A 12,017-nucleotide genomic window follows, 5' to 3' on the forward strand; every position below is an offset into this window, starting at 1 on the left:
CTACCATCACCCTATAAAGCCTCTTTACAAAAACAGGCTGGGGGTGGGATTTGCTCTTTGGGGAGTCCTTTGCTGACCCCTGATTAAAGTGTGTAGATTCAGACATGGGGAGTTAGTAAACCAGATACAGAATGGTGAAATTATAAGAAGAGTTAAATCTGGCTTCCTTTCTGCTAGTGGGAAGGTCCAGGAAATCTACAGCCCACAGGCTCTGCTCAGTCTCCCCAGACCCTGGCTGATGTAACTGTCAGACCCATCCACCATCCTGACTTTCCTCCCAATATAACTCTCCCTATGCCAGTGTCCATTAACGTCAACCTGAAGTACTTCAAAGCTTAGCTCTAGGAGAACTTAGCTGAATGGAGGCCCATTCATGAGCTGTCCTTGGTTTTTGCTGATGGTTCCAGTAACCTGGCAAGCAATTCTCTTACTGAGGCATCTTTCAATTCTATGGAATAGTGTATGGAGTACAGACTACCTGATTTAAATTATGGACAGAAGCAGTCCACCATGAGAGCCACGAGCCTCTGATATTGAGAATTTATTAACTTTATTATCTTAGAATAGATTAATAGAAAAAATCATCCAAAAATATTAGAATCATCTTAAGATGTGCAAATGAGACTGTATAACAGCACTTTGGAGAAACTGTACATCAGGTATTTCTTAACTATCATAAAAGAGTTTCCTTGATCATCAGCTCATATCAGACATGACAACAAAATATTTGAGGAATCTGCTTGAAGGTCATACAGAGGACAAATATACCTGCTACTGTCATGTATGTCATCTCTGTTCTGAAATTTCAAACCAATGCAACCAAAGAGTAAAAGCAATAGTAGGTTCATGTCTTGGGTAAAAGTACACTAATCACATTTACAGATGATAATATTGGATACCTAAAATGCATTAGAAGGCCATTGCAACTAAGAATTCATCTTGATCAGTCTTGATTTAAAAAACAAGTATGTATTGCCTGGCCGGTGCTGCTCAATGCTTGAGCATCAACCCATGAACCAGAAGGTCATGAATGGATCCCTGGTCAAGGCACATGCCTGGGTTGTAGGCTTGAGTATCTTAAACAAGTGCCACTCTCTTGGTCTTCGCACTGACTCTTCCCACAGCAGGGCACACACTTCCCCCAGATAACTTCACGACTCCCACTCTGTCTTCCTCCAGGACTCTGTTGAAATGTCACTTTGCGGGTCTTTCTGAACTCTCAGTAAAATACAACACCTCCATTCACTCCATTATATACCTGCTTTTCTTTTTCATAGCATCTGTCACTATCTGACAGAGCAGTGTTTTTTCTCCTTGGTAATTTATATTCTTTCTCCATCATTGGATTGTAGAAAACTTTATTTCTCAGCATTCTATACTCTTACCCTAGAAGATAGTCAATAAATTCCTCAAATGCATGAAAGAATTTTTCATTAACACTGTATATTACATGACTTTTGGGGGAAAGCTGAGTGTAGGACAATAATTCCTAATAACAGTTGTCACAGCAAACCCCTTAAAGGTGACATAATCAATATAAGTATACAATTTCTTGACTGAAAAACATAAATTCTAGCATTTCACTATGTTAATACCAACATGTGTAAAATTAATCATATTATTTTTCTTCCTAGTTTTGACCACTGCCACATGGTACAAGGCAATGATACATGAACTTCAGAATTTCTTCTTCTGGGACTTTCAGAGGAACCAGCACTGCAGCCTCTCATATTTGAGCTTTTCCTCTCCATGTACCTGGTCATTGTGTTGGGAAACCTGCTCTTTATCCTGGCTGTCAGTTCAGACTCCCACCTCCACACACCCATGTACTTCTTCCTCTCCAACCTGTCCTTGGTAGACATCTGTTTCACCTCCACCACCATCCCAAAGATGCTGGTGAACATCCAGACAAAGAGCAAAGTCATCACCTATGTAGGCAGCTATACACAGATGTATTTTCTCACACTCTTTGGAGGTTGGGACAACTTCTTTCTAACTGTGATGGCCTATGACAGGTATGTGGCTATCTGCCACCCACTCCAGTACACAGTCATCATGAACCCCCGGCTCTGTGGACTGCTGGTTCTGGTGTCCTGGATCATGAATGTCCTGAATTCCTTGTTACATAGCTTAATGATATCAAGACTGTCCTTCCCTGCAGAATTAGAAATCCCCCACTGTTTCTGTGAAACTAAGCAGAAGATCAAACTTGCCTGTTCTGACACCTTTTTTATTAACATGGTGATGTATCTTGTAACTGTACTACTGGGTTCTGGTCCCCTTGCTGGTATCCTTTACTCTTACTCTAAGATAGTGTCCCTCCATATGTGGAATCCCATCAGCTCAGGGGAAGTATAAAGCATTTTCTACCTGTGCATCTCACCTCTTGGTTGTCTCCTTATTTTATGGTACAGTCCTAGGAGTACCATAAAGCTCACACTCAAGTGCAGCAGCCTCGGTGATGTATGCTGTAGTCACACCCATGCTGAATCCCTTCATCTACAGTCTGAAAAACAAAGACATAAAGATGGCCCTGAAAAGATTGTATGGGATGGCAGGTACAAAACAGAATATCAGCCTGAGGTAGAAAAAGTGCTCCAAGACCCAGAAATTGAGATTCTCTCATCAGATTGTAGTTTTCAGACTTGTTCCTTTTATTCTGTCCTTGAATTTCCTTTGTTCGTTTCAACTCTTTTATACAATTCAAGTAACCATTTTATTAAGCTTTCTGCTTTGTCTGTTATATAGACAGTTGTTCCCTTTGTCTTTTTTTGTACCTTCACAAAGTTTTTTCCAACCTTGATCAGAAATATTTGGAAGTTTTCATTTAAATCACTGGCAACATTGATGTCTTTACAATAATTTCTTCTCAAATGACATATATCATTGTAAGTAATTTGTTCTGTGTTCATCCACCATGTGTCTCTCATTCTTTGTACATCGGTACCTTAACTGATCTTCCTGATACTGTAGATTTTATGGCTGTTCCCTATAAGTCTCAGTCTGTTGATAGTGATGGAATAGGATAGGACTGCCTGGGCACTGGCCTGGGTCCTACAACTTGTTCCTCAGACCAGAGCCATTGTTATAACTAGATGGATCCTTATGGTCCTTATGATTTCAATAACCATCATGGAACTATGAAAATTTAAGTTTTATTACTCACAGTCCAGCATGCCCAAATGCCACACAGGAAAGTGTGTGTGTGTGTGTGTGTGTGTGTGTGTGTGTGTGTGTGTGTTGTGTGAAAGAGAGAGACAGACTAGCAGACAGAGAGATATGAAATGGACTTTGACTGAAGGACTTTGCCTGTATTGTGGTCCAAGACAGGATGGCTAGGGTTTTGTGGGTTCACTTTTTCTTTAAAACAAGAGTGGAATTAGGGCAGAGGAAGGAAAAGCAGAGTCACCCCTATGCTCAGTTATCTAGGTTACTCAGGGTTTTCTACAAGGGGAATTGTATAATATATTAATCATGTGTAAAAATCACAAAAATTCTGTGTTCAATTCCAAATAAACTTTGCTCCATATATATATATATATTGTTTAATGTGAACTTCCTTCCTTTGCTTGTATTGAAATTGCTTCTAATTAAAAATAACATTGCATATATTTCAAGTTCCAAATCAAATTAAAAATAAAAGGGGAACTTCGTGGGTGGTGGCATCATGAGTGCTTCTGTAGTAGCAGTGTCATACATCTGGCAATATGATTATCTGAGATGAACGCCTTTGAAAAAAAAAGCTTAGTCAGGTACTTGTGCTATAAACATGCTACTGTATTTCAAACATAATTTCCAGGTTTTATTGTCTTATTTAGCTGAGGGTCCAATTGTGGCAATTATAGTAAGGACTGCAAGGGTCCATCCAGTCACATAGGGATTGGTCTCAGGAGAAAGAAGTAAGACCCAAGCCAGTGCCCAGGCATTCCTTTCCTATTGCATCATTATCAATAGACTGAGATTTATAGGGAACAATCATAACTACCATAGTTACTGGCAAAACTTGGTTATCAAATATCTCTCTCCCAGTGGAATCTACTTGGAAGCATACATGAGAGGTTCAGAGACAAAAGAGACAATGAGGTACCGTTTATATGACATTCTGAGCTAAAGATGAGGTAAAGCACCTAGAGCTACAGAAGGGAGGAAGGACATTGTAATACAATAAGAAGAAAAGATGCTCAGTAATTAGAAATTTGCCCTGCCCTCCATATAGGTCACAAAATGTTATCTCTGGTGATAACTCTTATTATTGGCAAGACTCAAAATTTAAATTCTTTAAGGGAGAGGTAAAAGTTCCTACCTGGCAACTAAAATGGAGCTCAGAGGGGTGTACAAAATAGAAGGTTTTTATAGGAAACAAGGAGGGACAAATGAGCTATTAAAAACAGAGCAAAAAAAAGGGTTATTTGGGGGCCATGACATCTTTTATTTGGGGGAAGAGGAGGAGGAAGGATTTCTATCAGACAGATTCCCTCTTCTTTCTGTGAGGGATGGGGAGGGCCCAAGTGACAGATTACCTTACTGGTTCTTGACCAGAAATTCAAGGCTGGTTGATTAAAATTAAGTTTCTGGGAGAGGTGGAAACTTCCATTAAATCCAGTATGAAATCTAGACTTAGCATCATGGGTTTTTAACTGGAGTGATGCCATTTGGGGCCTGCGGTTTTCTCTTTAACAATAGTATGGACGTTCACAATATTAAACACAGAATATCCATAAACACAGAATATCTTCCCATTTATTTGTGCCTTTTTCAATATTTTTTGCAATGTTTATAGTTTGTTTCTAGGTATTTAATTCTTTTTGATGCAATTAGAAATGGAATTGTTCTCTTAATTTCTCTTTTAACTGTTTATATAGATGCAAACGATTATTATGTATTTATTTTGTATCACTATTAAACCTGTTTATTAGTTTTAAGAAATTTTTAAAAATAATTTATTGGAGTATAATAACATAAAATAAATGGAACATAGTTAACAGCAATATTTCTGAATTAAAGAAGTTATGCAAAAATTATGAGTACATACTCCATAGGTTCATATACATAACTCAAAAAACACACAAAAGCTTTAATATCTTTGTTATAGAATTGTTAAAAATGTAATTAGCCTGATCCTCTGTTTCCTTATTTCTGCTGTGATGTGGAATAATAAACCTAATTCAGGTGGATACTGGTAGAAATAAAAAAATGTTTTTTAATCATAGAGTATGTCTAATAACTCTTCCATAGGTATGAAGTGTATGTACATATACATGTATGTACATTTGTACATGATTTTCTTTCCAATAAACACAACACACAAAGACATAACAGACACACACTAATATTCTCACCTTTAATGTTGAAAGAAAATTTTAAAGTAATTTGGTGAATATAGAAATTAAAGAATGAATGATTCAATTAATATGAAACTAAAATGATTTAGAAATTTAGATACAATGATGTAACATAGAAGGTTGACCTTAATTTTAGTAATGAATTACATTTCCTATATTAATGCACCAAGACCTCAAAGTCAGAACCACATTTACTTCTGTAACTGAAGGGTTTGTCCACCAGCTACCAAGTGAGTCACACACACTGAACATGAGATTTGTAGTGGAGAGATTAGACTCACTTTTTTGGTAGCACTGGGCAAGGAGAATGGGAAAGGTAGTGCTCAAAACCTGAACTCCTGGTTCCTTTACTGGCAATTGGTTTTAAAGGGTGAAATTGGGGCAAGGGGTCTTCAATGGGTGATCAGCTCATGTGTATATTCTGATTGGTTGGAGCAGGTGTTACAATGAGCTCTTTTAGGAGTTGTGATCATCAGTCATCCAATGTCAGCTAGCCTGGGGTTTATGTGACTGTGGCCCATGAGAGTCAGTGGTTTTTTATCTGGTAGAACATTTTAGTTCTTATAAAACCAACTCAAGATATGTGTCACTATGTTATCAATATTCCGGGGGGGGGGGGGGACTAGTGCCACAAGACCCTGATTTATGTCTGGAAAAGTTACTTTGGTGAATATAATGAAAAGGTACTCAGGTCTGTTTCCTTGCAAATGAGACATTGGGGGTAGGGGTTTGGTTGAGAAGGGATTCTGGCTTAGTTTCAATTTTATGAAATTGGGAATTCACTAGATCAGTTAATGGAGCAGAATCATCAAATTGACTTTAAATTTTTTCTTCTTCTTCTTAATGTGAAATTTCAACACAAATGTCCTTACAAAAGAAACCTAATAGAATAGATTAACAATGATGGGGACTGATTGCATCAATGACCCTTATCAATGGACTCCTTGTATTCTCTCTTTCCAATATGACTTGCACCCCCATAACAGATTGAGTCTGTTTGCCCACCACTTGAATCTTATGGGTTTCTTTGACCAGAATAATGTGGTAGAAGTGATGTGGGGCTAATTCTGAGCCTTGCACACATCTGTCTCTTGGAACTCTGCCATAGCTGTGTAAACAAGCCCAGACCATCTGGAATAAGCCTCCAGCCCCAGTTTTCCAGCTGAAACCACTAGACAAGCCTACCACCAGTCACTCCAATAGTTGTGTGAGAGACTCATCCAAGGTCAGCCGAACCACTGCCCTGACCAGAAGCATAAGAGAGACCAGATCTAGCCAGTCATCCCTACTTATACACTTTAAGTTATGGAGTACTCAGGCAATTTGATATATAAGAACACTAACTGACACAATAACTTTATTAAGTAAAGTTGAGAAAATTGAGGAAGCAGAAGGTTAAGAAAATTGCCCAAGATCATAAAGCTAAAACTGGGGCACAAACACAGGCTACTTAGCTCCAGAGTCTGCTCTTCTAATTGGTATTCTATCTTCTTCTACTGCTAAAGCAGTGCAGGAACAACTGTTCTTACTAGTATTTCTAAGATAGCATTCAACCAATTATGCAGCCACATTCAGAGGCAGATCCCAACCTGGGGCAACTGATTGGCCCCTACTATGGCCACCTTGACCAGCTATGAGAGCAGCAAGATCTCAACCTGGCTGGATGTGAGGCCTTCATATGTACAAGTCAGTAGCATTTAGAAATAGAATTCCACTGTCTTACACCTGAGGGCTGAAGAGTCATTTTTTCACAAATATAGAACAAACCTAAAATTTGTGTGAAACCACATAAGACCCATTAACCAAAGCAATTCTGAGAAAGCAAAACAAAGCTAAAGGCAATCCACTCCATGATTTCAAACTATATTATAAAGCCATAGTAATGAAAGCAGCATAGTACTGGCATAAATACAGACACATAGATCAATGGAAAAGAATAGAGAGCCAAGAAGTAAACACACACACATAAGGTCATTAATTTAGGAGAAAGGAACCAAGAATGCTAAATGAGGAAAGGACAGTGTCTCCAATAAACTGTGCTGGGAAAACTGGAGAACCACAGGGAAAAGAATGAAACTGGGTCACTATTGTAAGGGTTCAGAATGAGTCACCCAAGACATGTACTTAGGTTATTTTTGAGCTGAAGGAAAGTGAGACCCTGGGAGTCCAAGAGAAACTTTTTCCTCTCCCTTAAAGAATTTAAAATTTGGGTCTTGCCAATAATAAGAGTTATCATCAGAGATAATATTTATGACCTATATATGGGGCAGGGAAAATTTCTAATTACTGAACATCTGCTCTTCTCATTGTCCTGCAATGTCCTTCCTCCCTTCTGAAGCCTCAGGAGCTGTACCTCAGCTTTAGCTCAGAATGTCATATATACACTACCTCACTGCTCTTCCTGTCTTGAACCTCTCATGTATGTTTCCAAGTAGACTCCACTGGGAGATAGATATTTAAGAATCCATTTTTGTCACTAACTATGGTAGCTTTCTTGGATGCTCAGCTAAATAAGACAATGAAACCTGGAAATTAGGTATAAAATACAGTAGAATGTTTGACTAAGCTTTTGTTTCAAATACATCCATCACAAATGTATGCACACATGTTGCCTTCACCCATGAAGTTCCCCTTTTATTTTTAATTTAATTATTTTGCTTTGGAACTTAAAATATATGCAATTTGATTTTTAACTAGAGGCCCAATGCACAAAATTTGTGCAAGAGTAGGCCTTCCTTCCCTCGGGTGCCATCACCGACTTCCCACTGGCACCCAGGACCCGGCTTTGCTCCAGCCACCTGCAGGCATCCAGAACCTGGGCTTCCCTCCAGCCCTGGCTTCGTCCAGAACGACGTCCAGAATGATGTCCAGTCTAATTAGCATATTACGCTTTTATTATTATAGATATAATAACACATGGACACAGATAATAGTGAAGGCCTGGGGGGGAAACAGAAGAAGAGTGGAGGGGTTCAATTGGGCAACAAAGGAGGGTATCTGTAATACTTTCAACAATAAAGGTAAATTCTTTAAAAAGCAAACCCACAAAATCATAGCCTTCCTGCCCTTGGATCCCAATAACAGGCAGAGCCCTTCAACCCAAGTCCATTTTCTCTATTGATCTATCTATCTATCTATCTATCTATCTATCTATCTATCTATCTATCTTACACACACACACACCTTCCAGTGTGGCTTTCAGGCGTGCTGGATTATGAGTAATAATCTAACGTTTTCATAGTTCCATGATGGTTAATGCAATTATAATAAAGACAACAAAAGTCCATCTACCCACAACACTGACTTTGATCTGAGCAACAAGTAGTAGAACACAGGCCAGTGCCCAGCCATTCCTATCCCATTTCATCACTATCAATAGACAGAGACCTATAGGGAAGAATGCTAAAATCTACAGTATCAGGAAAAGCAGTTAAGGTACCGATGCACAAAAAATGAGGGATACGTGGTGAAAACTGAGGTTTCACATTTTTATGGAATAAAATATTATAATGCATTAAGTAGCCAAGTGAAGTTTTTCCTACATGAGTAATACCACTTAGTACTATTCTATCTACAAAACAAGAACAAAGTACATACAATGATGTATGTCATTTGAGAAGAAATTATTCTTTAGACATCAATATTTCCAGTGAAGTAAATGAAAACCTCCCAATATTTCTGATCAAGGTTTGAAAAAACTTTGTGAAGGTAAAAAAAAAAGGGGGGGGAGACAAAGGAAAAACCTGACTATATAACAGACAAAGCAGAAAGCTTAATGAAATGGTTGCTTAAATTGTACAGAGAAGTTGAAACAAACAAAGGAACTTCAAGGACAGACATAAAAGGAGCATTACTGAATTTTATTAAAGAATCACAATTTCTGGTTTTGAGTTTTAGAGCCCTAAAATCAAGGGCACTTTTTCTACCTCAGCATGATTGTCCCTTTTCTACCTGACATCCCTAAGAATCTTTTCAGGGCCCTCTTTATGTCCCTGTTCCTGAGACTGTAGATGAAGGGGTTCAGCATGGGTGTGACCACAGTGTACATCACTGAGGCTGCTGCACTTGAGTGTGAGGTTTGAGTAACAGCAGAGCTAAGATACACTCCTAGGCTAGTACCATAAAATAAGGAGACAACCCAGAGGTGAGACGCACACGTAGAAAATGCCTTATACTTCCCCTGAGATGATGAGATTCCTCGTATGGAGGACACTATCTTAGAGTAAGAGTAAAGGATACCAACAAGAGGACCACCACCCAGCAATACAACTCCAAAATACATCACCATGTTATTAAGAAAGGTGTCAGAACAGGCAAGTTGGACCATCTGTTTGATTTCACAAAAAAAGTGGGGGATTTCAAAGTCCATACAGAAGGACAGTTGCAACACTATTAAGGATTCTACCAAGGAGTTCAGGGCACTCATGATCCAGGACACCAGAACCAGCAGTCCACAGAGCCGGGGGTTCATGATGACCATATAGTGCAGGGGGTGACAGATGGCCACATACCTGTCATAGGCCATCACGGCTAGAAGGAAGTCATCCAGTCCTCCAAAGAATATGAAAAAATACATCTGTGTGATGCAGCCTGCATAGGTGATGACTTTGCTCTGTGTCTGGATGTTCCACAGCATCTTTGGGATGATGGTCGAGGTGACACTGATGTCTAACAAGGACAGGTTGGAGAGGAAGAAGTACATGGGCGTGTGGAGGTGGGAGTCTGAGCTGACAGCCAAGATGATGAGCAGGTTTCCCAACACAGTGATCAGGTACGTGGAGAGGAAAAGACCAAATATGAGGGGCTGCAGTGCTGGTTCCTCTGAAAATCCCAGGAGAAGAAATTCTGAAATCAGAGTATCATTCCCAGGTCCCATGCAGTGCAGGTGACTAGTAGGAAAGAAAAAATAGCATGAATCGTTTTTTTTAAAAAATGGCCATTACAAGCATAGTTGAAATGCTACAATTATATTTTGTAATAAAGCAACAATATCTATTAAAATATCTATTTTTTGAACATCTCAACCCCGATAACATCTCTGATTAGGAATTCCAGTCCTCCTCAAACTTTGTTTCCAAGGTGCTCATGGATTACACTGTTTTCATGAAAAATGCTTTCATGCACTTGAGGAATATTTATGACAATTCCTACCTCCAGGGAAAGGGTACAGGATGCTCAGATACAAAATTCTTAGAATAATGATAGTTAAAGAACACATACAATATATATGTCATATACCAAGTTAGATGGTGTCATGTGAAGAAAAAGAAAGTAGGTATAAAAGAGAGTGGATTGGGTGTTATTTTATACTGGGAGTTCAGGAAGGCCTGCAGACAAGGTGACAATTGAACAGAGACCTCAAGGAAGACAGAGGGGGTGACATGAGGTTATTTGGGGTGGGGGTTATGTAGGAAAAAAGGCAGTGCCAAAGCCCTGAGATGACCCTTGGATTGGGTATTAAAGGCTCTAAAAGGATCCAGAATGTTGAAATAGAATAGACTCAAGAGGGCACAAAAGAAAATAGTAGAGTGCATTATACATAGTGATGGTACATACATAATGGTTTCATGGTTCCCTTTGTTCAGGTGTGTGTGTGTGTGTGTGTGTGTGTGTGTGTGTGCGCACGCGCACACACAAAAATTGCTGGATCACAATGTAAAAGGCTTGTCTTAATTTGAGACACAGTAAAAATAATCTGGAATTCAATGCAATAAATGCAAGAACAGTTTAAAAGGCCCAGTTTCTGCTAATGAGGGAAAAATAATGAGTGAAGAGCCCAGCAGAGAGCCAGTTGCACTGGTCCTGGGCACTTGACCCATGGCACCCGTTCTTCCGTGAGCATTCTCTGAGATCTCCTTCTACTCACTCTTGTGCTGATGAGAGAAAGCCCCACAGAATGTAAGAAGAGTTCCAGATGCAGCGGGCACCAGCTGTAGAAGAGTGAATTAGAACTCACACCTCCCTGACTCTAAGTCAGTGCTTTTCTGCTCTGCAAGCCTGCTCACTCTGTCAATGCTTCACAGAGAAGAGGAAATGCTAAGGTTGAAATAAAGCAGAATCGTGAGAGCTGAGCAGACATAAGGGAGGGTTCGTTCTGGCTGTGGGAGGAGAGAGGCTGTGGAATTGTGCTCTGAGATGGAGAGAAGAAAGGGGCTGAGAGGAATAAGTTGCAAGAAACCACTTCAGACCTAAGGACACCAAATGTACAGGATCTTGAGCCCACCCTTTTCATTATTTCATCAGCCTGACTGTTCCCCCAGAAGACACAGTTATTAAAAGCTTTACTTCTCCCCAGGATGACTTCCCACAGTGCTCACTCTGGCACCCCCAATGGCCTCACTCACTGGATTTGGTTCTACCGGTCCTTCCTTCCTTGGACAATTGATGTGGAAAGGGCAAGAAATGCAGGTCAGGTGCTGGTTTTCCAGAGCAGTTGAACATCTTAGAGAGGCACAGAGAGGATGCTCTTAGCCTGTGGCTGAGGAGCTGCAGGTGAGTCTGCAGAGGGAGGTCCAGAGGCTGAATTCTCAGAGCTCCTCATTAAATGGACTGTTTTGATGTTGCTCAGTTCTCTAAGCAATTCAGTCCCTTCGGAACCAAGGGGCCATTAATAAAAGGCAACTTATCTGCCAGTTTGGTCTCCATGGGATCACCTTGGGGGCCAGCTGAATATTC

General features: G+C 39.8%; 1 protein-coding gene across 1 annotated transcript; it reads right to left on the minus strand.

The window, feature by feature from the left end:
• Positions 1–9,264: 9,264 nt before the first annotated feature.
• LOC102428882 (olfactory receptor 7A5-like) lies at positions 9,265–10,218 on the minus strand. The gene has a single exon (XM_006107453.1). It carries the CDS (start codon positions 10,216–10,218, stop codon positions 9,265–9,267), a length of 954 nt encoding a protein of 317 aa, XP_006107515.1.
• Between the last annotated feature and the right edge of the window lie 1,799 nt (positions 10,219–12,017).

Source organism: Myotis lucifugus, unplaced genomic scaffold (assembly GCF_000147115.1).
Source record: "Myotis lucifugus unplaced genomic scaffold, Myoluc2.0 scaffold_1200, whole genome shotgun sequence".
NCBI classification, from domain to species: domain Eukaryota; kingdom Metazoa; phylum Chordata; class Mammalia; order Chiroptera; family Vespertilionidae; genus Myotis; species Myotis lucifugus.

Coding starts and splice junctions, on each gene's coding strand:
- LOC102428882 (XM_006107453.1), bottom strand. CDS start 10,218: ATGGGACCTGGGAATGATACTCTGATTTCAGAATTTCTTCTCCTGGGA.